This window comes from Anas platyrhynchos, chromosome 9 (assembly GCF_047663525.1).
Source record: "Anas platyrhynchos isolate ZD024472 breed Pekin duck chromosome 9, IASCAAS_PekinDuck_T2T, whole genome shotgun sequence".
Taxonomy (NCBI): Eukaryota; Metazoa; Chordata; class Aves; order Anseriformes; family Anatidae; genus Anas; species Anas platyrhynchos.
Window position 1 is genome coordinate 22219846 of NC_092595.1, and position 27241 is coordinate 22247086.

A 27241-nucleotide genomic window follows, 5' to 3' on the forward strand; every position below is an offset into this window, starting at 1 on the left:
CATCATAACAACTACCATAACAGTAGATTATGTTTTGAATATGAGCCTGACTTTGCTGCAGAAGTAGCAGGAAAAAATTTGGTCATGAGCTTGAAAGACCTTTTCCTCTTGAAACACAAATAGCATCCGTAACAGCCTCAGGAGCTCTGTAAACTCTTCTATATGTGCTCTTGCTTCCAAATTTGTGGGAGTGTGAAAAACTTATTTTTAAGATGTAATGATACACGTTAACCCTGTCTCATTATGCAGCAGTGTGATAACGCTTCTGTTTGTGTATTTTGTCATGGTCTACCTTGGCTCTGCCTCAAAGAGCGGTCTCCAAAGCGAAAGCCTGATTCCTCTTAACTTTAATTTTGTTGGTGTTTTGCCACACATGCTTTTGTATCCCCTCCTATGTTCCTTTTTTGTTCTTCCGGCTACCTCCCATATGCACCCATTGAAAGCCTTCCACCAAATACGTTTCTCCTCTGAGACAGTTTCTAGAAAGTTGTTTTTAGAAACGTAGGCTGCCTTTCTGCAGAGCTTTCAAACCCTGGTAGGAACAGCAAACAAATGTGCTGTGCCCCTTACATCACACGTTGGAAGTGAGAAGTGAACTGAACAGGGTAATTTTAAATAACATATTTCAGCACGGAAGGCATATCTAATCTGGATCCTGAGAGGCTTTTTAATGAGAAAATGCAAGAGTTTAACTACATGATGTGCTCTCAGTACCCAAGCTTGCAGAAAAAGGAAGTAATACAACAGTATAATTGGTGAACGTACCCAGCCTCAAGTGGTGGTTTTTGTTGTGATCATTGCTTCTCTGCAAGAAAGATTTCCAAACCTATTGCAGCACCAACATGAATGAAAAATGATCAGTGAATTGTGTTTTGAAAGATAATTTTTGTTAAAAATTTCTGAACTTGTTGGGTAATTTGGATGGCATCTACATTATATATAAATAAAAATACATACGTGTAAAATATATATAATAGTGTAATTTATGTATATTTAATATTCACATTTATATATAATGTAAATGCCAGTTGCTTGTGCTTGTGTGTACACATAAACGTGCATGCAAATGCCTCTTAAAAGTCAGAAAATGCTGTTCACTGTAATTCTGCCAGAGCCCATGGGAGGTTTAGGTCTGATAAGTGAAAATGCTGCAGGGACCCCACCTCTGGAGCCCACTCAGGTCGTTCAGGGCTTTCCTCCTGGGTGCCTGGTGTGGAAGAAGATAACCTTCATGCTGCTTTCTAAGCCCGCGCAGTGGCAGCCTCTCTGCGTTGCTCAGTAATCTCTGAAAGTGGGTGACTTGTAGGGAAAATTTTCCTCTGGAGAAAAGCAATTACAATAACTGTAAGTGGGGTTGCAGTCCAGCTGGTCTCGCTCATAAATCTAGTTTTCTGTCAGCTACACTGGTGACTCTGTGTTGTAAACTTGAACTTTTGCTACTGTCATTAAACAGGACTTGGGTTAAAGGGAGTTAAAGCTTTCACTGTTTTTACAAGGTGCTGGTTTCCTTTTATTTCCTACCTTAGCTAACATTGTATTCAACGTGAACTTTGAAATAGTGTCCTCTGCAGGACCATGCCATAGCCTTCCTTATAGCCAGATCTTACTCCTGCATCTTTTCATCTGTGCCTACAAAAGACAGAAACATCACTAACGAGCCCTGTTTACACCTAGCAAGTCTAAAGGGACTGACAGGCGAGTCCTGGTGGGTGTAGCCACAGGCACTAGCTACTGCTCCTGGCTGTCGGCTCACCTCCTGCCAGACCTGGCAGCCCCATGCTGAGGCAGCAGAATGGAATATTTTAGGCTCCCTCGTAGCCACAGCTGGGCATCACCGTGCCTTGTGGTGGAGCACGGGGGTGCGCAGCACCATGGGGCTGTTAGCTACGGAGGTGTGATGCCAGACAGTGCGCAGCCATGCGTAAAGCAGGACTGGTTTTCCTGCCCCTACTTTCATCTGGTTCCTGACAATAGCTGCCATACATGACTCCAGAGGTCTGCCCTGGGTGCCCGAGTGGTGCAGGGATGGATGCAGTGCCTCCAGGCTCTACGCCAGCCTGTTCCCACTGAGTTGCTCTCTAGTAGGAGGCACACAGCAAAGATTTCGGTCTAATCGCTACCATTTGATAGCTTTGAGAGTTTCAAAGGCTTTGCTTTTGGGGGTGGGGAGTGGTAGTTTTTTGTCTTTTTTTTTTTTTTTAAACTGAGATTTCAGTTTGTCCCTCCCTGCAGCGAGCTGGTTTTCATATGCCAGCTCCCAGAGCTGGGTTGCTTGCCTGTGTGCACAATTTCCTGCAGCATTTCATCTTTTGGGTCTGTTTTCTGGTCCCTCAGATAAGGGAGGGCAAGGGGGAAGGAAGGAATGGAAGCAGCGGTTCTAATAGCTGTTATAATAGCTTTCTGCGCAGAACAATGAACACAATGTGATTTTTGGAGGGATTTATAAACAAGTTTTGAAGCCACAGAGGGAGTATGTTCTTACCCTCAAGGCACATATGCATACTCATTAACGTTAATGGAAGTTGCAAGCATTGAACAGAAAATAGACCACGCAGTGGTAAAAGACATGAAGATCTAGTTACTGACTTGGGAATTGCCTTGTGCCCAGGACTTGGCAGTTGGTACTTTAGCAGTGCTGTGCTAGTCTATCCTGTGTACTTAACGTCTTTTTTTTCTTTTTTAATTTAACAAAGTTGCTTCCCGTATTTCTCACGTCTCTTTTCACATTAGGATGTTACTCATTTGCTCAGAGAGACACTGCACCTCTGAAAAAAGCACAAAATTAAATGTGCAGCCACCCTGCAGTACAGATCTCTCTCTGCTCTCTAGGGTGATGGAAGCTGTGATGTTCTTGGTAATGGAAAAGCCTTCATAATGTGAGTACAGGGAGCGTTGTGCTGATTTACCAGGTTGGCTACAAGTGCAGCCAGTCCAGGAAGAGGCTGCATCCCTGAGCTAAGGCTAGTAAGTCCTGCCAAACTCAGGTGACTCCTGCAGAGCACGTGGATTTTTCTGCAGTGTATTTTGCAGGGCTCAGGGGAGTTAGTAAGCGTGGTTGCAGCCCATGGTCCAAACTGTGCTGGAGAATTCGCATCATTTTACCCCAGAATTAGCAAACCATCTAGGGCCTCAAAGCACTGTTGAGTATAATACAAAGCTACTGAGAGGGAGACTGAAGGCTGCTGGAACGGACTGCCCAGGGAGGTGGTGGAGTCACCATCCCTGGAAGTCTTCAAAAGACGTTTAGATGTAGAGCTTAGGGATATGGTTTAGTGGGGACTGTTAGTGTTAGGTTAGAGGTTGGACTCGATGATCTTGAGGTCTCTTCCAACCTAGAAATTCTGTGATTCTGTGATTCTGTGCTGGCATCCTGAGGCTCACCAACTATATAGGGTCACCACAGTTCCAGGGCATGTCAACGGCACAAGAGAACATGAGTGACTTGTTCATGCAGCTGGCTTGGGTCTGGGAGAAAGTATTAGCACAGATTTCACATTGCATGAAGGTCGCTAGGCTGCTTTTAGAGCCAACCCAGCTCTGAAAGCACTTCAGCTCTGCTCTTGAGGTGTGAATCAATAATCTTTACCAGAAGGACCACAATGAAGAGAAAGTCTGTGCAGAAAGGTGCCATGTGGGTGCTCTCGGCCACTGCATGGTTAATTTGCAGCCTCGATACGCAGCCCCTATGTAACTAGGAGGTTATAGAGTCAATACATGCATTCATTATTGTCAAGTCACTGTATGTCAAGTCTGGAAAATTGCTAGAAAAAAAAAAAACACCTCTTAAGTCATAATATTTGTGACTATATTTCATTTTTTATCTTATTTATACCTCAGGGAACCATAATAATGGGCCTTCTCAGCATTTCCACCTGTGAGCTGAAATCCTATGAAACACTAGATTTTTGCATTTTTTTGCATCACTGAACAGCCCTGAAATCAGGGCCAGGAGAGGAGGGGAGGAGAGATCCAGGTAATTCTCTTGCCTCATTTTGACAGCCCTTCAGAATACGTTAAGTAAAATGCAATGCCTGTGAAACTACAAAAATAATTTTGGAATGCTCATACTGCATTGTTGTTTTCCATACTGTCTTTGGCATTGTCTGTTAAAGGCACCATGGACAAATGGGTAAGGGCTTGAGGAATCAGGCTGAAATCCTAAAGTTGAGTTGGTCTCTTAGAGCTGGTCTGTGGCAGTAGAGATGGGTGGTGAAAGTCATTTGGGATTAAAGAACAGAAAACAGCTGCAGTGCTTATTCCATAGCAAATGCATTGGATGTCCACCTCTTCATCTTTCCTTATTTTTCACTGGTGCCCTAACTCCACTCTCACTTAAACAAACAAATGAGACAAGTCCTTATGGAGTGAAGTAAGACCAAGCACTCAAAAACATTTCCTGCCAAGAGGTTGATACCGGGGGCCAAGCACCCTAATCTCATGTTGGCTTTGCTGGGAAGGCACAGCGCTTAGCAGAATCACATCTTAAGAGACTGAAGTCTGTCTCCAGGTGAGATCCAGTCATGGCTATCCCGTTTCATTGGTAATTTCTTTCTAATGACTGTTAGAGTATAATAGTCTTGCTTGGTGCACTGAATTGCTGCTTTCATCTCTTCCACTTGGCTTAATACTGGGTGACATCAAGCAACATATGCCTGACATGCTGGAACTGTGTTTGGCACTTCATGCTTTTCAGTTTGTATGTGTGCAAACGGTGCTGTGTAGGGATAACGTGTGCAGCAGTGACAGCTCAGCAGAGCACAGCTTCTTTTTTGCAATGCCATCAACTTGCCTGCAGGTCAAAGTGTACAAGCATGGACTTTTCAAAGATGCATGGAAAAACAAACAACAACAACAAAAAATGAAAACAAGCACAAACACATTTTTTGTGCTAATTTTAGTGGCCACAACTTTGAACTGCTGGCATCTCAGACAAGAAGCACATCCCCTGAAATCCAATGTGGTGCAATTTACAGCTGGTTGCTGGTTTGGGTTTGGGGGTGCTTGGAATGCAGGAAGTAAAAAGCTGGGGGATGATCAAGAGATCATCATCAAGACGACTTAACGTCCTTTCCCAGTGCAGTGGTGTAATATATGCAATGGCTTCCACCACTTCTCTGAGGTAGTCATGAATAATGCTCAACCAGTTTTTGTGTAACACTTGAGTAATTCTAGCTCCTTCTATGCCTAGTAGTAAAACCAGAGCAGTAGTGCAAGTACAGGACTCTGAGCATAAAGATGCCTGGAAAATCTCAGCTCTGTGTAGGGAGCAGTAAAACCCGTGGGGTGTTGGTCCTCACAGGGCCTTGTGTGATGAAGAAGATTCCTTGCTGGCATCTCCTCCTTCATGCTTGACTGCAAAGGCAACAGCTTCCCCGTGAACATTTATGTTCTTGGTAGAATACAAAAGAGTGGCTTCTCTGTAAATCTTGACTTAGGATCAGTGTGGTAATGCCACAAGTGTGCAGGTGATCTGTCTCCTCAACTGGGAAGATTTTAATGAGGTTAAGTTTTTGCTAATGACAATGGAAGTCTTTTAATACTTGGATTTTGGTGAATAAGATGGGAAGTAACCCTTTGGTTTAAGTGCTGCCTGAGCTAAATGGGTTTGGCAGTCATGGGTGAGGTTGGAACAGCTTCTGGCAGCAATTCTTCTGTTCCTCTTTGTGCTCCATCTTTGTCTTTCACCCTCCATCTGACTTCGTAGGTGGCAGAATGAGGTTAAGTCTGGCCTTTGAAACAGTAGAAAATTCCCTCAAAGCTTGTCTGGAGCCGCATGCAACACCTCCAAAATGGTACTGTACAGAGCACCTATACCAGGTAAATTTATGGTGGTTAGGCCAGGCTGTGTGACCCTTATAGATCAGCACTTGGCTCTGCTAGTTTCAGCTGACCGCTCTGCAAAAACAAACACTGTGAAATGATGGATGCCAGGCACACCGAGAAGCTCAGAGGGGGAGGCAGCTGATGATGTGTGGCTTGTCTGTGATTTTGTCAACACTTTATTTAGAGTTGAGGAGGAGAGAGGAGTCACCCCTGCAGAGAAAGACGTAAAATGAAGAGCTGCGAGGCTCTTTTCCTAAAGCCGATTGCACAGAGCATTCCAGCAATGCTCAGCCTCTGACCACGGAGGTGTTATGTCTCCGGGCCATGCTGCGTGGTTGAGAGCTGCTCTGACAATGCTCTGTCCCTTTCAGCTATCATTATGTTCACCCTCCAAAAGATGCCCGGTGACAACCTGCAGAAGCTGCTTCTGCAGGGTCACCTTGTGTCGTTTTGGGGAAGGCCGGGTTATTTGCTTCCCTGACGCTCCTGCTGCGGTGACTCGTTTGACCCCTGCAACCAACACCACGCTTCGTTTTGAAACGTGAACTTCATCGCGGACAGGCCTGCCGGATATGTCAGTCAGCAGCAGCGAGAGGCTTTTTGTACTGCAGTCTGAAGGAAAAGATTTGTACACAGTCCACAGGACTTGAGGGGAGAGGGGCTTGGGAAGGCTGTGGGGTCCGTGGCACCGGTGGGAGGCACTGCGGGCGCGCACCTCGAGTGAACGCTGCCAGGCCTGGGGAGTATTTGGGCACATGGCTCCTGCTGGAGTCCCCAAGGGGTCAGTGTTATGCACAATATCACCTTGGTGGGTCTGCCAGCTTGATTTAATGGGCTACAATTATTTTAGAAGCTCGGCAAACAGATCGCTACTTATGTAAGAGAGTAATGGGTTTGACCTACTTACTGTATCTGTGAGTAGAAGACAGGCGTTACCGGGGATCTACAAGATGAAGAGTCACATACCTCTGGATAAATTATTCGAGTATTTGCATATAGTCACTGCTAATATTCTGGGCAGGATTTTTATGGGCCAAGTCAGTGGATACAAGATACTGTTCTAAACAAATGAAGCTCATTGTTTCATTAAGCGTTTGCTCTTTCTCTGGCTTGATTTCATTCTTTCCCTTTTACTCTGTAAATCATTTCAAACTCCAGTATTTGGGTGTAGGTATTGTATTAGAAATAACTGAGCCGGGAACTCTTGCAGAGGTCAGTTCCACTCAGTGTTTCTGTGAGCATGGGACCAGAAAGCCTCTGCACTGTTCCTTCTCCAAGGAGTCCTTGGAGGCCAACAAGTGATGCTTTCACACGTCATCTCCCTCAGCTCCCATGACTAGTAATTGATATGAATGTTCTTCCCATGAAGCCCGGGGTTGCGTTCAGACTGGAATATGCCTTTGTTCATGTGAGCCTTGCAGAGCGACACTGCAGAGGCTGTTGGTGCCTTCCAGGCAGCAGATCTTGCATGGAAGAACCCCTAAGCCCTCCAAAGCTGAGTAGTATCGGAGTGGTGTCCCGTACATACCGAACTGATGTTACATCAGTGTCTAATGCACGGCTTGGCTCATCACACAGCACAAACTGTAAGACAAAACGCAGAGCCTCACCATCTTTTGCAAGGTGTTTGGAGAAGGATAGATGGATAGCTGTGGGGAGGGAAGGGGGCAGATAACTCAGGATGACAGCTGCACTGGAACTGGGCTCTAATGGCTGTTCCATAATGAAGGTGCTAGGTGGAGGCTGGCGGGGGCTGATTTCAGCCCGAGTGCTCAGTGTGAGGTGAAGTCAGTTTGTGGGTAGCTGTAAGAATAGAGTGATAACAATTAATTTACAATAAAATGGTGAAAGCTGTTCAGGTTCCATCTCCAAGGTGACAGTGAAGATACCATAAATGTTGTTTTAAAGCTGAAGGGCTTCACTCATGTTGTTCTCTGGATGCTTTTCCATACTCCATTGTGACCATGTTTAACTCTTCAGTGCTCCGACTCTGCACAGATTTCTGCAGAAGAGCACCAGAGCCCCGAACAAACAAGCGAATATGCTTAGTAAATTAATTTCTCAGCAAGTATGGTTCAGTAGTTTTATTCACATACTCTTCATGTAATTCATCTAATGATGCTTGCTATTGGGGAGTTGCCATGCCAATTGCCTTTCTATATCTAGAAACCCTTGCGATTATATACAGTCCTTGTATTTTTTTTAGTGCTACCGTTGCACAGGCTGCAAAATCTGTTTCACATGCGGACTGCAGGCTATCTGAAACGGAACAAACAGACACTTTAGCAGCAACATCGGGTGCTGTGTGGGTAGTGTAAGGATCCTTTACTCAGATTCCCATTTCCCTGGTTATCCTCCCACCTCTTCTCTCAGAGCCTGCTTCCACAGGAATTGCTGCAACTTAACACCCATGGAATGAAATAGATCCTGGCCCCTTGTGTCTAGGTGTACTCGTTCAAGGATATTTTTCTAAATGGATACTCAGGAATCATTGCAACCTCAAAGAAGTTAGGATGAGGTTCTGTTTACCTCCATTTACACTCAATTTGTCAGTTTTCCTTTAAAAGGAGGATGATACAAATTGGCTTTGGTTTTTTGTTTTACCTACCCCAAATCTTGCTTGTGATGGTTTTTCAGCGCTGTGATGACTGACCATAGCTTCCAGCTTCAGTGATTATTGCGTCACTGCAATTTTCTAAAAGCTTTTTGGAGAGCTTTTACTGGGGGAAAGGTTGCTGAGCAAAGCTCGGTTTATCGGGTGAATGCACAGAGCAGTGGAGGGCTATGAAGGAGAAAGCCTGGAAGTCGCTCTGCTTGGAGCTTGGCAGTGTGGGGACAGGCTCCATCCAACATGCTGATATGCCAGAGTGCAAAGTTCTTGAAATCTCCTGGTGTCTGTGGATCTCCAGTTACCTGCATAATATGGAGCAAAGGACCTTCAGCCTCCGCCATTCCAGGTCCAGGCTCTGGCAGCAGGTTGGTTTGGTGAATCCCAGGCAGATGTGGCTCAGTTGGCATATGGCCCGTAAAGAGCTGTGCAATTGATGCTGCAAGTTTGTTTTTTTGGCTCAGATACAAGGGCTAAACCAAATCTGGCAGCAGCGTGTCTTCCAACCATGGTGCCTATTGGTTGCATCAGTTGTGTTGTTGGATTAGTGCAGAACGGAATTTAATTGCAGGGTCCTGTTCTGATATTCTACAGGTGTTCAGTTCTGGAATATCACTGTGGAAGCCTCTAGGTTTCCACCACTCTGAATTAGAGCAGATATCCATCATTTTAAAAGCTGGAAGAATCTGTAGCCAAAATAAAGGGATCTGAGTACTTTTGAAGAAGTCTCCTTAATCATAGCCTTAAGACATCTGAGGATTATTTTAGCATTAGTATGTATTGCTATTTTAGTGTCAGTATTATTTTATGACACTGACTTTTAGTCCTTTCACTCTGAGTACAGTTTTGTCTTCTTTAAACGCCCAAATAATTTCCAGTAAGAGGTAATAGATCCAGGAGGTGGAAGAAATATGTTCTGCATGAAATCATTGTGCTGAAACCACTTATTGCTTGCGGAGGTGTTTGAATGAATCAGATGGTTCTTTTATTCCTTCCGTGTTCTTTCCCTCTTTGCTTTCTTCCCACTAGCAATAGGTAACCTGTAGGGAAAGGACTGGTGTCCATGAGAACGGTGCTGTTTTGAAAGCCAGTTTTTCTTCGTGACTGAGAGATGCTCTCTGACATTACTGCAGCCCAGAGATGACGTTTCTGTAGTCACTTGCTAAGACGTCTCCATGTGTGTACATTTTCTAGCTGTTCATGGTGTAAGAACATTTGCCATTGAAAATTCTTTGGAGAAGAAAAGATGCTTGCTCAAAACACCAGGTCTCCAATAGATGCATTTACATTTGTTTTTATTTCTACCATGGCTTCCCAAGGATGGGAGCCACTGTGCAAGGATTGATATAAACAACAAAGAAGCCCATTTCCTAAAATACTTTAGAAGTTAAACTTACAAAAGACAGATATGAAAAACAGGCTTTAAGGGCTGAAATGACACCCGAGGCCCTGTGGCCTGATGACAGAGATAGAAATTAAACTCAGGTCTCCTGAGTGCCCATTTTTTGCACAGTTCAGAAGACTTTTGTGCCTTTTCAAATTCAATCTCCCTAAGAATATTCAAAATTCATCTACAGAGATAATGAAATCAGACCCAATGTAAGCACCAGTGCACAAATGCACTTAAAATCAGGTGCAACTTTGAACAAGCAGTTCATTTCATTAAAGCCAGCAGGATTACTTATAGGCTTGAACTGACACACGCACAGAGGTGCTGTGTTACGTTTGAGCTGGATTTTCTCTGTTAAATTGCGTGTTGTAAATCATAATCTGTGTGTCTTTGGTTGGGTACCCAGCAAGTTCAGTGTTTAATTAAAGAAATTCCATTTCCTTTCACTCCTGGAGGCTCTTTTTGATCGAGGTACCCCTCAAAATGCAGCCTCATTAATTCCATTTGCCTTTAAAGTAACATTTTTAAGAATTTCAAAATTTGCTAGGCCTCAGATCATTCCTTCATTTAGAAATAGATTGAATGCAATGGCCTCTTGCAGAAATTGAAAGGAAGGAATTCTCCTGTTACACATATTTTTATTCTGTTTGTTAGAGTGAACAATGCAATAAATCATCCCAGTCTCTGAACTACAGGAGCTGGTAAACACCTAAAGGATTACAGAAAATGATAAAATCCATTTTAGTTTTCAGATGTTTTCGCTCATTCCTTATAGAGTGTGCAAATAATAATAATAATTAAAAAAAAAAAAACAAAACAACAATGTGCTAACATTTTCATATTTCTCTCTCTCCTTAAAAAGAAAAAAAAATACTTCAAGAGGATAGGATGACAAGCAGCATTCTGTATTTCCAAAATTAACTGTGAAAGACAGATCATCTGGGCATGTCTGAAAGCTATGCGTAACCTTTGCGCTACAAATATCTCATTTCAAAAATGTCATATTCTGCTTATTCAGTAGGGCTTCCATAAGGCTATTTTAAGCACCATGCTGCTTGCTTCCAGATCAGGACTGAAGTTATTCCTGCCTGTATGTTTGGTTTTCTTTGCAGTTTATTAGAGGTGGATAATTGCTAGGTAGCAGAAAGCTATTAAATACAGGCAGTGGCAGCCCAGGAGGTGTAAACTCGGTGAAGTTCAGTTTTATTTGCAGGGCTTGTGGTGCCTCCAGTTTTTCAGCTGTGGTAGTTTTGGGAATTCAGATTGCCAAAAAATAGGGCCCTCAGCACGGCCCCCAAGCTCCTGCAGCCAGGGTAGTGGCAGAGCTGCCAAGCCATCCTCCTCCTCGCACCCCGGGTCTGCGCTGCTTCCTCGCAGCCCTGGCAGCGTATCTGTTTTGTGCTCTGTGATAAAGGTGCCCACAGGGGCTTTGTCAGGCAGTTTTGCATGGCTAGTTTACAGAGCTGGTACCTGGCAGGGGGAGAAATCGTTCCTGCCTTCATCTTACTCTATGACTTACCCTGGTGGGGAGAAAAATAGAGCTGACTGAAAACCAGAGAATCTCTCTGAGGGGATCCCTCAGGCTGGTTTATGGAGGAGATGTCGGATTTGTGGAGGGGAAAAAGGGAGGGAAGGGAACTGCCCTGTTTGGAGATGAAAAGGAAAATCCACAATCTTTTGTTTTGGGAGGAGAGATCTGGAAAAATGCCCAATTTAGGAGAAACTGAACATATGAAAATATGTAGCTCTGCCAGCCTGCAGCTGAGCACGCCTGCTCCGTGCCCTCTGCTTCCCAATCCCAGCGGCGGCAGTGGGTGGGGACCACGGAGGATGAGGGGATCCCACGGCTGGGAGCCGTTTCTTGCTTTCTGCAGGTTGTGCTGGCTCCAGGCATGCTCTCTTAACAACTGTCCAGCTTCATTCTCTGTTTACAAGTAGATCAAGAAATCAAGAAAAAAATTCCAGGCATACCCTTTTACCTTTTGGAAAATTGCTTGGATTTGGACCGGATTTGATATTTGGAGTAACAATGGTTGTTTTGTATGAAGAAGCTCTCCCTCTGCAGTGCTGTCCTGTCCTAGGCATGGGGGTGCAGAGCGGTAGCGGTCTGAACGCAAGAGCTGCCTCAAGCCAGTCTCAACAGTTCGCAGCTCGGTAGTTAAAAATGGTATTACAAGGGTCAGAAACTTTAACCAGGCTTGTCTGTCTTGGAATGTGTATACTTTTAAAGTGGAATTTATACAGTGAGTCAAACATCAAACAGCGCATTTCCAAAAAGGTGCTATATCAAACTGTGCATTTCCATCAAAATCAAAGAGGGAGGGCAAACAAGACAGGACTGTGGGGAGTGAGGTGACTGTATCGTAATGCCCTGCTTTCTGAGCTTTTGGGGAAGAAAGCAAAATGCTTTACTTTTTTTTCTATTTAGACAACTATTTGTTACAAATGTGTCATTGCCTTGAGTTATCTTCATACACTTTCTCTGTGGGATTGTGGTATTTTTTTTTAAAAAAAGTGAACATTGTTTTGAAACTCAATGTCATGATTAATTGGGACTTCTCACCTGTAGAGAATTAACAAAGAACAAGTTTATTTCTGATTGAAAAAGCTGTGACAGATTCTCGCTATCCTCCAGAAAGGAAAACTCCGGTTACAGACCAGTTGTAATGTTTTTCCATGGCTCAGCATCCCCCAGATCATAGCAATGCACACAGCACGCTGCAGAAGACAGATGGACAGTCCCTGGAGCGGAGGAGTTGCAGTCTCAGCCGTTTCCTTGGATTTCAGTGGCAGTGGTGGCTGTCAGAGCAGCGCCTTGAGGAAGCACAGCCCGGATCAAAGCCCACCAAAGTCCACAGGAACTTTCATTATTTTCCTTTTAGTGTTGGATCGGGCTCCGTGTGCTCTGAGGTGCTGGTGGCTGAGCCTCAGGGCAGGTTTCTAGGGACAGACGAACTGGGGACATGGAAATCCATATTGAAAAGCGCTTCATTACTCCATGTTTAGAGCAGACACCACTGCAGTGTGTGTATCACCAATATGTCAGCATAGTTTGCTTTTCAAAGGAGTTTATGTTCCCAGCAGGCACTGAATGCTTTTTCTGCCTGATAAATGTCAAGTACTTAAAGCAATCTTGCCTGCTCTTCTCAGGAGATTGCCAAATAATCTCCTCTCATTGGCTATGGGCTCTTGCCAGGCCTTCTGCATTCATGCACATTTATCCCTGCCAAATGTTGGTAACAGAGGATCTGTGCAAATACTCCCTGCTCCTTTCGCTAGCTTTGCACCGCTCTGTTCAGTTACGGGATTCCCATTTTTCCTCTGTCATTCAGGGACAGGGCAGGAGTTTGTGAGCAGGTATTCCATAACCACATGTGCCATAGAGCAGCCCTTGCCATGGAGCTGTATTTCAGAGTAGAACCTTAGTTCATTAAACATAGTAAGTGTCTTGGATTGTAGCCTTCTTGAATCTAACTCAGTTTATCTCCTGAATGCCCCATTGCAGATGAATCACAGAATCACACAGAATCACAAAATCACAGAATTTCTAGGTTGGAAGAGACCTCAAGATCATCGAGTCCAACCTCTGACCTAACACTAACAGTCCCCACTAAACCATATCCCTAAGCTCTACATCTAAACGTCTTTTAAAGACTTCCAGGGATTGTGACTGTGACTCCACCACTCCCCTGAGCAGCCTGTTCCAATGTCTAACAACCCTTTCGGTAAAGAAGTTCTTCCTAAGATCCAGCCTAAAACTCCCCTGGTGCAACTTACGCCCATTCCCCCTCGTCCTGTCACCAGGCACGTGGGAGAACAGGCCAACCCCCACCTCACTACAGCCTCCTTTAAGGTATCTGTAGAGAGCAATAAGGTCGCCCCTGAGCCTCCTTTTCTCCAGGCTGAACAAGCCCAGCTCCGTCAGCCGCTCCTCGTAGGACTTGTTCTCCAGACCCCTCACCAGCTTCGTCGCCCTTCTCTGGACCCGCTCAAGCACCTCGATGTCCTTCTTGTAGCGAGGGGCCCAAAACTGAACACAGTACTCGAGGTGCGGCCTCACCAGAGCCGAGTACAGGGGGACGATCACCTCCCTAGCCCTGCTGGCCACGCTGTTTCTGATACAAGCCAGAATGCTGCTGGCCTTCTTGGCCACCTGAGCACACTGCTGGCTCATATTCAGCCGACTGTCCACCATCACTCCCAGGTCCTTCTCTGCCTGGCAGCTCTCCAACCACTCATCTCCCAGCCTGTAGCTCTGCTTGGGGTTATTGCGCCCCAGGTGCAGGACCCGGCACTTGGCCTTGTTGAACTTCATGCAGTTGACCTCAGCCCATCGGTGCAGCCTATCCAGATCCTCCTGCAGAGCCTTCCTACCCTCGAGCAGATCGACACATGTGCATAGCTTGGTGTCATCTGCAAACTTACTGAGGGTGCACTCAATGCCCTCATCCAGATCATCGATGAAGATATTAGAGGACCGGCCCCAGCACCGAGCCCTGGGGGACGCCACTAGTGACCGGCCTCCAACTGGACTTGACTCCATTCACCACGACTCTTTGGGCCCGGCTATCCAGCCAGTTTCTAACCCAACGAAGCGTGCGCCAGTCCAAGCCAAGAGCAGCCAGTTTCTTGAGGAGAATACTGTGGGAGACGGTGTCAAAAGCCTTGCTGAAGTCAAGGTAGACCACATCCACAGCCTTTCCCTCGTCCACCCAGCGCGTCACTTTGTCATAGAAGGAGATCAGGTTCGTCAAGCAGGATCTGCCTTTCATAAACCCATGCTGACTGGGCCTGATCGCCTGCTTGACCTGCAAGCGCCGCATGATGACTCTCAAGAGGATCTGCTCCATGAGCTTCCCTGGTACTGAGGTCAAACTGACAGAAGAAGGCATTAAGCACCTCCACCTTTTCCTCATCTCTTGTAACTAAGTTTCCCCCCGCATCCAGTAAAGGATGGAGATTCTCCTTAGTCCTCCTTTTTGTGTTGATGTATTTATAAAAACGTTTTTTGTTATCTTTAATGGCAGTAGCCAGATTGAGCTCTAGATGAGCTTTGGGCTTCCTAATTTTGTCCCTGCACAGCCTCGCAACATCCTTATAGTCCTCCCTAGTGGCCTGCCCTCTTTTCCAAAGATTATAAACCCTCTTTTTTCTCCCAAGCTCAAGCCACAATTCTCTGTTCAGCCAGGCTGGTCTTCTTCCCCGCCAGCTCATCTTTGGGCACGTGGGGACAGACCGCTCCTGCGCCATTAAGATTTCCCTCTTGAAGAGCGCCCAGCCTTCCTGGACTCCTCTGCCCTTCAGAACTGCCTCCCAAGGGACTCTACCAACCAGTGTCCTGAGCAGCCCGAAGTCAGCCCTCCGAAAGTCCAATACAGCGGTTTTACTGGTTCCCTTCCTGGCCTCGCCAAGAATAGTGAACTCCACCATTTCATGGTCACTCTGCCCAAGACAGCTCCTGACAACCACATCCTCCACCAGTCCTTCTCTGTTTGTGAAGAGAAGGTCTAGCGGGGCACCACCCCTGGTAGGCTCACTAACCAGCTGGCGTCAGGAAGCTATCTTCCACTTTCTCCAGAAACCTCCTAGACTGCTTCCTCTGGGCTGTGTTGTGCTTCCAGGATATGTCAGGGAAGTTGAAGTCCCCCACGAGAACAAGTGCCAACGATTTCGCAACTTCTGTCAGATGCCTGTAGAACTCCTCATCCGTCTCCTCATCCTGGTTCAGCGGTCTATAACAGACCCTGACCAGGACACTAGCCTTGTTGTCCCTGCCGATCCTAACCCAAAGGGACTCGACCTTGTCATTCCCAGCCTCGAGTTCTACAACATTGAAAGATTCTCTAATATAGAGAGCCACACCGCCACCCCTTCTGTGCTGCCTGTCCCTTCTGAAGAGCTTTTAGCCAGGCATTGCAGCACTCCAGTCATGAGAGTGGTCCCACCACGTCTCTGTGATGGCAACCAAGTCATAGCCTGCCTGCTGCACGATGGCTTCCAGCTCCTCCTGTTTGTTACCCATGCTGCGTGCATTGGTGTAGATGCACTTCAGCTGGGCCATTACCTTATCCCCCCGCCTTGCCATTGTTCCCCCTGGCACAGCTCCAACAATCCTTGTTTCAGCCCCGTCCCCCTTCTTACCTAGTTTAAAGCCCTCTCAATGAGCCCCGCCAGCTCATTGGCGGGAATGAAGGGAGTTCTGAGTAGGTGTTGAGCAGCTCCTTTGTTCCCAATCATGATAAAAGATTTCTTTGCTATGGTATTTTCTCTAGGAAGTCTTTCAGGACCCAATGTTCCCACGCTAAGTAGAATATAGGAGGTAAAGCATTTAAAGAACTTAGTTTTAAATTTTAGTTTTAATAGTCCTCTTTATTAAGGAGAGAAAAAGATCTCCATGACATACTGGCAATAGATGCTTTAATAAAATAAACTATGGCAGAGGAAAAATGCTTTGAATAGAAAGAGGAAAGCAAATCTTTCACCTTGTCATGTTTTATCCTGTGGTTCATCCAGCAGGACCAGGTCATTTGACCTTTTTGTTGATAATGTCACCAAGATATTTTAGGCTAATGCTACATATCACGCGATGGCAGATGAGCATGCTGTGTGTGTCAGTGCAGCAGTTAATTTCAACCCATGCAAAAATACTTTACAAGACTAGATGGCAGAATGTCACTCATTTTTCCATGACATTTCTCATTTCCTTGTCTGTAATGTAATAATGTCTGACTGTTGTATATGTGAACCCCAACACTTCAAGAGAGGTCTAGACCACATGGCAGAACCTCATCATCTTGGATAAAAATTGTGAAAACAGATGACAAAAAGAGACAAAATATGCTATTTCTAGCAATTTGTTGGAAAACACAGTGCTCTTAACCACTTTTATCCATTTCTAAGTGAAAAGCCAGTTGACACTGGTATTAGTGTCAACTAATGCTAGCATAATGTCTGGCATTGAATCACCTCCAGCACAAGAGTGTCTTTTTGTTTACTTTGTCCATCGTCATCTCTCCAGATAAAAGATGGAAGAGCAGGGATATGTCTATGATGGTGCTCTCTGTGTGACACCAGCAGCATAAGAGATGTAGAAGACAGAATAGGGAACAGGGGTCTACGGAGGGCAGAGGAGCAGGAAACAGTTATGGTGCATATGGAACTGAAGCCTGCAGGGAGCCCCTCTGTATAAAATACACAATTTCCAAAGGCATCCAAGTCTGTAATCCTTGAGCTGGTATAAAGCAAAGTTCAGGTCCTGGGCAAAATGTTCAGAAATGCTCGGGCAGTTTGTGCCAGTCTCATTGACGACCTCTTCATTTTAATTGCGCCAATCTGAAGAACATTGTGCATGCCAGGGATGCAAATGACTTTAACAGAGGTGTGGAGAGAGGATTGAGATCAAGTTTGTGTCAGTAGAACTTGTATGAATGTAATATACAAATAAGATACTAAATAGAAAGGGAATGGTGATTTAGCTGGAGCAGAGCAAGAAAAATCTGATAGTATTGTCAAATACATGAGGAGTAATACTTTCTGCAAAGCCCAAATGATTCCTGTAGCCTACATCTCATTCCCCAAAGTCTATCCTAAGACATTCAAGAAAATTAATTTGGGTTAATTAAAAAGACAAATTTAAAGTGCATTAGGATATATCCACATAGTGAAAAACTATCAAGCTACCAAGTGCACTTATCTGTAGTAGCTTTTGCATGTCCCTAGCCTGCTGCAAAGTGGAACACATTAATTGGAACCGTCATGAAAGCATAATATCATTCTTTGTGTTTTTTTTTTTTCCTTTTTTTTGTCTACATTTTTTTTCTTTTCTTACTTATATGTTCAACTTAAACAAATGCATTGAAGAAGAGTAGTCTTGTCTTGTTACATCACATATGTGTACACACCCACATTCAAGTCCCTTGTTCCTAAACAAAGCCAGAATCTTGTTTAACATCTGCCTCTATTGCTATGCCTTTTAAGAAGTGCAGAGGAGTTATTTAGCAGATCAAAGCAGAAGAGTGACAAAGCAGTAACATGGTATCAGAAACCTCCTCTGACACTGACCAAAGCACATCAGTAAAATGCTGTTGTGCAGGTACCTTCCACCCGCAGCCGGTGTCTTAGAAAAACTCAAAATGCTACCTTGCAGCTAGCAGAGCTGCTGGCTGTAGGAGCACAATTGAGGCTGTTTCTAAATGAGGATTTTTAACTTCATGAGTGCTGCCCGGTTGGTTTAACAGCAGATATTCACTAGCTGTTGTCTGATGGGTCAGCAAATGGTATCTGAAAATTCTCTGAATGCTGAGTTTGCAGCAACAGATGCATAGCAGTGAATTGCAAGGAGCAATGCTGTCTGGTAAGACCAGAAAGCTGCCATTCTAAGCTGGCCTATAGTTTAGGATTTTTTGGAAACCGAGAAACTTACAAAAGAGGTGTCAAGGCTTTCATTGCAAGAACTGTTTACCCTCTGGAATACTAATTAGTTTTAGTATATGTGGTAAATTTAATTTCTGAATTAGTTTGTTGAGTCCACATAGGAGCAAAACTGACTTCAGCCAAGCCTTTAATGAGATATTTTATTAACCCCAACATTTAATGAGGTATTTTATTAAATATTCATTGAGAAATAACAAAATGAGTTTCTTTTGTCTTTAATTCATCAGGATATTTTTTTAAGAAACCCTTAACCTGTCATTTCAAATTAATTTTGGTATTCTATTTTGATTTGTAATTTCACAGATAAAATGATCTTATTTCTACATACAACCTATTTGGGAACAATCTGAGTCTGTGAGGTATTCTGTTCCTCTTGATTTCACTGAAATCTTGTGAAGCCATAGGACGGAATCCAGAGAAATGATTAGGACTATCCCAACAGTACATTTTACAGTATTTGTATGTTAGAGTTTCCTTTCTCAATCAGTGCTCTGATAATTGTTGTACTTTATACAAAAAGTTACAACAAATAAAAAAGTCTGATTCATCACTGTGTTACTGCAGAGTTGCACCATTGTTATTCCAGTGTGAGTCCAGGAGTCTAGGATCTTAACTGTTGTCTTGCAGCCATAAGTAATTCATTTGGTTTTATGTCTTTGGCAACTTTTTTTTTTTTTTTTTTTTTTTTTTTTTAATGCTACAGTGGTATTTCAAAAGTGTAGTATTCAAAAATGGGAAGTTCCCTGTCCAAAGAGGTAGGTAGAGAACAGTTATTTTAGAGGAAGGAAAGTGCTCACTAGCTACTGAATACTGGAGAGTCACAACCTCCTTGGGAAAGATTAGGAGTGTTTTTTAATAGGATGTTATTCTTCTAGTGTTCTACTAGTGTTCTACTGATGTAATACTAGAGAGAACCAGCAACAAGCTGGTCCCAGTAAATCCATTCCAGAATTATGACACTAACACACATCCTACGTTTGATAAAGGTTGTTAAATATTTCTGATGAATTTGTATTTTGTTCTTTTTTCAGTGTCAGCCAAACCAAGACCTCACAGTGATGAATATACAAAGAAGATTCCACCTCCTAAACCGAAACGAAATCCAAACACTCAGCTAAGCACATCTTTTGATGAAACTTATATCAAAAAGCATGGCCCTATGAAGACACCACTCACTAGGGATGCCTCCTTGTCACAGGTCAGCAGTCCTGCCCCAGACACAGAGGAAGAAGAGCCTGTATACATTGAAATGGTTGGGAATATACTCAGAGACTTCAAAAAAGATGAGGATGACCAAAGTGAAGCAGTTTATGAGGAAATGAAGTACCCTATATTTGATGACGTAGGCCAAGATTCAAAATGTCAATGTGAATATGACCATCACACTTGTTCTTCTCAGTGTGCTACTCCCACAGTGCCTGACCTAGATTTCACCAAGTCTTCAGTGCCATCTACTCCCAAGGGCTTGCTTTGTGATATACCCCCACCATTTCCAAATCTGCTTTCTCACAGACCTCCACTGCTGGTGTTCCCACCAGCACCAGTGCAGTGTTCCCCAAATTCTGACGAGTCTCCTCTAACTCCGCTAGAGGTCACAAAGCTTCCCGTTTTAGAAAATGTGTCTTACATCAAACAACAAGCTGGAGCTTCTCCATCTTCATTGCCACCTCATACACCAGGCCATCAAAAACTGGAGAAAGAGCAGACAGTATCTCATGGAACTAGCACTCCTGGGCACACCTCCTCACCTCCTCATCCTTCTACCTTATACAGAACACAGTCTCCACATGGTTATCCTAAAAGTCACTCTGCCTCACCCTCTCCTGTCAGTATGGGTAGGTCTCTTACCCCTTTAAGCCTCAAAAGACCTCCACCTTATGACTCTGTACATTCAGGAAGTCTCTCAAGAAGCTCCCCATCAGTGCCTCATTCTACAGCCAGAAATACATTGCAAGAAGGAGGAAAGATGGTAAATGTCTCGGTCAGTACATATGGGTCGTCATCTCAGAGTGGTTCCCGTTCTCGGACACCTACCAGTCCTCTAGAGGAACTAACCAGCCTCTTTACCTCAGGACGAAGTCTCCTGAGGAAGTCCTCCAGTGGCAGAAGATCTAAGGAACCTGCAGAAAGTAAGTTCTTGATATATTTTTTCCTCGTTCTTCCTCACAAAGTAACAGCTTCCACTGTATTTTACTAAATCAAACATTTGCAAAAAGCAAATCCCTCAAAAGTCTGAATTCTGTATATATATATATATTTATCTAGAATAAAAGTAATTATTGTTAAAATTAGTTTTCATATGGTTATATTTTAAAGATTTTTAAGCATGTATACCTTACTACAGAAGCCTGTCAGGCAGGAGTACAATTCATGGCTCAGTCTTGAGAAAGGAGTCAGTTTTATTAACTTTTCCACAGTCATAGTGGTCTCATGTGAGTTAGGGTCCTCTCAGTATCTCACATTCTTAATTTCACAGCGGGTGCTAAAATGCAGTGATTGTCCAAGAGGTCTGCAGTGAAATAACCAGACTGTAGTTGTTTTTTGGCAGAGATTGATTTATCGCCCTTAACTTTGCCAATGATCACAACATGTATGGTGTAAACCAGAAGTATCAGCTTGAGCCATTCCCCTCTTTCCTACTGACGGCTTCTGTGCTGTGCCATGGAGTATCTCTTTCAGCTGTGGTAGCGTGACTGCTTGCGAGGCCATACTGTGTGAATCAATCTCAAAACTAACATGACCTAAAACACATTAACCGCACACAGAGACAAGTACAGGAGGAAGTTGTGCAGGAAAACCTTAAGCCAATATTGACTTTGAATATACTGTATCGTAAAACCACTGTCCTGTGTGCATTCAGGTTTACACAAAGCACGCCTTCTGAGTTAGTGAAATACGGAAACTCTTAATGAAATCAGCAGGAGTCAGAGGTGTGAGGGAAAGCAAGACCTAGCACCAGTGTTTCTGGTGCAAAGAAATGTTCCTGCTCAGTGGTGCCAAAGGCAATGCCTTGCCATGAACATTAGCCATAACACCTTTTGTCAGAGAGCAAAGTGTGCTCAGTACACTTTCTCCTCTGACTTCCATAAAATCAGTTTATGAATTTGAAGTCTTGCTGCCTGCCTGAAAGGAAAGCTGTTTTTTGGAGAACGGCCAATTTTATGTTTGTGCAAGTGTTATACCTATTTGGTAGCTGTAATGTGTAAAGTGCCATGTGACAAACTGTGGTGGCTGTTAAAAGAAGGTATCCTTGTTTCCAGGCCAGTATATTGCTGCAGAAAAGGTGAATTTTCCACTGCCTTTGCAGTTGTGTTTATGCTGCTCTGTTACCTTACTGACAGCAGAGTGGTCACGGCTGAACTCCTTAGCTCACGCTGCTTTGGGGCACACTCAGGGAGCTCACAAGAACTCCCCTTCCAGATTTTTATGGGCAGATTGTATCTGCCTTTCACATCTGCTTTACGGTCACAGAAAGCTAGGCTGGTGTTGGCAGGTCACCTTGCTCTGCCTGGTGCTGGTTGTGCCAAAGCTCAGGTGAGCAGTGGTTGATCATGAGGTGCCTGCAATACCAGGTACTGCACTGGTGTCCTGCTAACACCTCTCCTTGGTAAGCAGCTCACTTGGTTCCTGCGTGTCTGTGATCACCACCAGCTCAACTGGGCTGCCCATCAGTGCCATCCTCAGCTGCTGAGCGAGTACGTGCAAACAGGTAAGTATGGAGAAGCTCGGTGGTAATGGTTTGGGTTGGTGTACAAAGCCTTCCTCCTCATTCATGGGCTCCTCTGCCTCAGCCCCGGCAGTTTTATTCTTGCATCTCTGCAAATCAGGAATAATGACTGAAGTCAGAAGGTGGAGGTGAGAATGGATACTGAGAATGAGCAGGATACTGGGAATGTGAGTCAGGGCAGCAACTCTCCTTATCTGGCTGTAATACTTTTGTAGCCTGCAATCATAAATATTGTTATATGAGCCATAGCTCCATGACTCAGTAGGGTTTTATGAAGTGATTACAGTAATAAAAATACAATAACACCAGAGTTGTATGTTGGGTGGAAGCAAAACTGTGCCTAAAAGGTAAGGTGATTTTTGCAATTGGGACCAATTATGAGGGATGTGCTGTGACATTTAGAAATAATTGTAGTGAAGTGGTAGAGAGAGTTTGGCAAAATGCAGGCAAGACTGAACATTATTAAACATGCTACTTACTGAGCAGTGACCAGAAGTCCTCTGTAAACACCATGCTACGCCAGAGCTAGTGTTGAGCCTCACAAATTTGATGGTTTTATGCTTACTGATGTTGGCAGAAGCACTAGGTTTGGAACCTGTGGAAATACCTGCAGTGAGTGTGGCGAGTCCAGGGAAATGTCAGGCAATGTGTGTGCTTCTGTCCCATACCTAACTCCAAAAAGATCTCTATATTCCACTTGACTGAAATTGAATACAGACTATCAAAGGACATCTCAGTGATAAATTTAAAATAAATCTTGCCCTGCAGATCTGTACCAAGAGCAGCTTTTCTTACTGGCATCTCAAGAAGCATTGTGCTTCCTCTTTAGGAAGCAGAAATGTGCTCGTCATTGGTCATAAATGGTAATACAAGAGTCATGAAATGGAAACCTTGTTCCTTTACTTTAAGGACAAAACATTCATTTTATAAATGGATGCCAGTGGTGAAAAGACTCTGGAGTGCAGCTGTGTTGAGTAAATGAACTGACTGCCCACCTAATCCAATTGTAATTTGTCTGGTATTTACATTATGCCTTAATCCTACGGGATTACTGCACTGAGGAAGAACCGGGTTTGTACTCAGATATTATGGAAGTCCTTTTAGGATGCATAGAAAACACATACAGGGCTAGCATTTCATGTCCTGCAATTTTGCATTGAAATGATCCACCATAAAAAAAAAAAAAAAAATAATAAATCTAAACCGTGGTATTTTAAAGTAGAACGTGTTCAGACTGCAACATTTTCTCACCATGATGATATGTAGTGATACCATGGGTAGACTGGACTAATCGTAAGATGTGTTAAAGAAATCTTGCCCCTGTAAATCATACTGGAAGTTTAAGGCACTCATTCAGTTCTGGATCAGTTTTTTAAACTATGAGAGAGCAAATGCATAGCATGGGACTAACTAGGACTGCCACATTTGTATATGTGTCACTTCAGTGTAATTTGGTCTTCACATAAAGAAAGATTTCCAGAATCCAGAGGATAAAAAAAAAAAAAAAGAAAACCACAGAAGAGCAGTTACATGGCTTTATGAAATTGTGCTAAGAAACTAAGAATATGTGCTTCTAAAATATGAAATTATTCTGAGCACATCTCAAGTAACTTTCTCATTGAATCCTCCAAGACACAGCCCTCTGTGACTTGTCTGAAGCTCTCACTGCCATATGCTAGTCCAAAAAAATAGCACAATACTAAATTTTATATTCAGATGCGTGTATTTGGAAAATATTGCAGCAGTTACAGAGAAAATTCTCTCTCATCTTTATTGTTATTGCTGCAACTAACTTTGTGGAAATTTTGCACCTGAGTCCAGACTCAGAATTTATTCCCCGGCTTTTATTTTGTGGCATTTTTGAGTGTGTTTCTTTTGGGGGAGGGGACCTGCACAACCCCTATTTCCAGTCGTGTAAAGCTGCCCCTGTCCCCCCTTCTGTATTATTTTCTTTGTTCTTCTGGCATTCCTCCCTCCACCCCCCTCTTCCATTTTATTATTGTTGAGTTCACTGGAATTACAGTAGTGGGAAATTGGGGTAAATCAGTGATATGAAGGAGATTGTCACCTCAGGGCCACATTTTCTGAAGATAAGAGCTTCTGGTGAAGCCCCAGCCGAGTTACCAAACGCGCTCAGCATCCTCAGGCTGCTGTTGTGATGTGCGTAGCCAGATTTTACAGGCAGCTCACTTACTGTGCTGTGTTCCCATAAAAGTTCTCTTGTGTGCTGTTAGCTTCTTAAATATGCATTAAGACACAATTAGGAAGGTGGAGAGAGAAGAACAAAGGAAAATAAATTGTAAGGGGAAATCAGAAATGAAAATGAGGAAGATCACAAATAAAAGCAGAAGGATGGAGAGAACCCTACAGAAAACTGAAGAAAGATGTCAAGCACGAAAAATGTGAAAAAATAAAGACAAATGTTATTAATTGTCAGTGACTGTGTGAGGTAACATGGTAGCATGCCCTAAAGTTGGCAGAGCCCCATAAAGCATAATGTCAGTCTCAGAGGTTAGAGGAAACTGTTTTAAGAGTGCCAGCTGCTGAGGTTGGGATACACGGTGCACTTTCCTCATGCCTTTGGAAGGTGTGTGTGTGCACGGCTGCTGCATCCAGCTGTGCTGAACACCACGTTGCCTTTCCTTGTAGCATATTCACTAAGTTTCTGTGTTACACATGCCCTTCAGAAAGCTGGAATTAGGCAGCGAGGGAGGCAGGGAAGGTGGGAATAGTGTTTCTGAAGCTGTTTGCTGTGTCTGTCTATTCTGCAGCACAGAAACGTAGCGCGCCGTGAAAATACTGACCTGAACTTGTTCACATCCAGGCACACCCACCTACTGGAAAGCAAAGCACTGAAGCTGCTGCTGTGTATCTGAGCTGCACTCTTATGTTTTTGTTTTTGTTTTTGTTTTTTTTTTTTCAGGGCAAAATGGTCCTGTAAACCCTTGCCACGGCTGACCAAACCTTTTTGTTTGTATACTGCTTGCTTCCATTTGCTAAGGCTCCACTTTCCTTCCAACCTCCTGGGAACTTCCTGCCTGATTTGAGCAAATTTGCGAATGTTCCTCCTAATGAACTGCACCCAGTAGTCACCTATCTAGCATGCTCTGAGCCTGTGCACGATGCATGAGATCGGCACACACGATGCAGGGCAGTTTGCTGCTGCTTTCCTTAGCTACTCTGCAGGGCTTTGTACCTTCTGGGTTTTGCCTATGGAGTTTCCCTCTTCAGCTTTTAGTCATAAACAGGGAGGAAATTTGTGAACGTGCTACTTTGAAGATTCAGTTAAAGTGATTGTAAATTGGGATGATTATTAAGATTTCCTGTTCTTGGCTGGTGCCCACTGTGTTAGGAATCTAAAATATTTTATTATAATTTGACAAATAGTGTGTAAATAGAGGGCTGAGAGGAAAAATGGTTCAACTTGTTAAAAAGGAACTCATCCCAATTTCAGACAGCTGAGGCCCTGCCACGAATAATTTGTGGAGTATTAGTGGAGACATTTTAAATGCACTTTTAAATTAATTAATTTATTTCTATGCTAGTATTTTCCAGAGAGCTTGAAAATAGCTTTGGGGTCCCCATTAGGTAGAACAATATTTTGGAAAAAGAGTTTGGGAAATGAGTCAAGTGCAAATCCTTCTCATGGGGTTTATTTGGTTGTTTAACCTCCACCTCTGTGCATTAAACACAGGACGAGGGACGTAGGGCAGGATTTCAGTTTGTGTATTTCTAATGAAGTTAGAATGAAAAATGCTGACTTAAGGAAGGTGGACTTAATATGCCATTGAACTTTCTAAAAATTTGGGTACATTCTCAGCTTCTGGTATTCTGAAGGGGTAGGGCTTGCCTACAAGACTAGGCTGGCTATAGGCAGTGTTAGAGCTGTTCCATTGCATACCGCTATTCCTCGGCTACCGCACAGCTGAGAGTCAGAGTCAGATACCGAAACTCAGAAGCTGAAATAATGTCTAACCTCTAGGTTAATATATTTTCTGTGGCTTTATATAGAGGGTTGTCATCCTAGTCCTTCAGCCCTTTATAGCCATTGATTGCAGGCAGTCTGAATGTTCTGTTCAGTCTGAGATAGCTACAGTTTAACAGAAATAACACTGCATACCTGAAATTATTCGTGAATGATGCTGTACTCTTGCGCCAGAGGTATATTGGCTGCTCCATCACAGGTGAAGCAGCTGTTCCACTAGAGGTTGTATTTTCTAGTCTAGTGACCCGTGATATACAGGGGGTTGGACCAGGTGGTCACAGCAGTCACATCTCATTTAACAGTCCTGAAAGTTGATCTGAAAGAAGAGACTTAGGTGAGGGAGCAGTGGGAAATGCCGCGGGAAGTGGATTAGAGTGAAGGAGAACACCAGCTTTGATGAGGATGACACTCACTCACCACAGGTAGGATGTGGGCTTACCACAGGTTGTTGCATTTAGTTAAAGCCTGAAGAAGTCTCTGTTCTTGCCCCTGAGCTACTATTCATTGAGATATAAACAAGCTTAAGCGTTGCAGCATCAGAAATGCCTTCTTCAGGTGCCCACTTGTAAGTGCATGTTCAGAAGAGCTGCGTACATCTGCGCACACACAAGCCACGAGCTGCCTGCTCTGCTGGCAGCAGGTCTTTGAAACAGTGCCCTGTGCTGAGGAACCTGCCTGTTGTGATGACTGGATGCCAGCAGTAGCTGTTGGGAGACAGAACTGAAAATGGTGGAAGTGTAAACACAGGAGTGACAGGATGAGGATGTGCTCAGCATCCTTCAGGAACCAAGCTTTTGAAGCAATAAATAAATAAATAGCTTCTGCAGTTGAGTGGTGTTGAGTACTGCTTCAGCCATGCCTTTTGTTGTCCTTTACTAGTAATCCCTAAATTCCCCACTGCGAGATGGTGGGCAATGGGCTAAATACTTTGATATGCATCAGCTCGTCTGGCCAGCTGGAGCCTCTTACTTGTTAAAGGTGAAATATGTTTCCCCAATCAGCAATCACAGGAAAGAAGCAGAAAGCAAAATCGTAACATGGCAGTTAGGTTATTCAGCTAAGCACTAAGCTAACCAACGTTTCCAAGGTTTACACTAAGTGGGAAAGACTGAGCTGCGGAACAAAGATACAAAGATGTGAAACGTGTGAAGGGATGCATGGCAGCTCCGTGGCAGATTGCGTGTCTCTGGGTGCCTTCACTGCCTCATTGTGCATTGCGTGCCAGTAATGCAGTCCTCTCTCAGCACCAGGAATAATGCCAGGTTTGAGAGCTTG

General features: G+C 43.9%; 1 protein-coding gene and 1 long non-coding RNA gene across 6 annotated transcripts in view; one reads left to right on the forward strand and one right to left on the reverse strand.

Annotated features, from left to right (window-relative positions):
• The window catches only part of NYAP2 (neuronal tyrosine-phosphorylated phosphoinositide-3-kinase adaptor 2), a 136333-nt gene that overhangs the window by 63874 nt on the left and 45218 nt on the right, over positions 1–27241 (forward strand). For all 5 annotated transcript variants that reach the window (XM_005024519.6, XM_027464268.3, XM_021275667.4 and 2 more), the window contains one exon: positions 19286–20383. In XM_005024519.6, the coding sequence (XP_005024576.1) occupies positions 19286–20383 (1098 nt within the window). The remainder of the gene's footprint in view (positions 1–19285; positions 20384–27241) is intronic.
• On the reverse strand, positions 20553–26279 carry LOC119717750 (uncharacterized). Its single transcript, XR_005267912.2, has 3 exons — positions 26102–26279; positions 22461–22576; positions 20553–22070 (listed from the first exon to the last, which is right to left on the reverse strand). It is a non-coding gene; the product is annotated as an uncharacterized lncRNA (long non-coding RNA).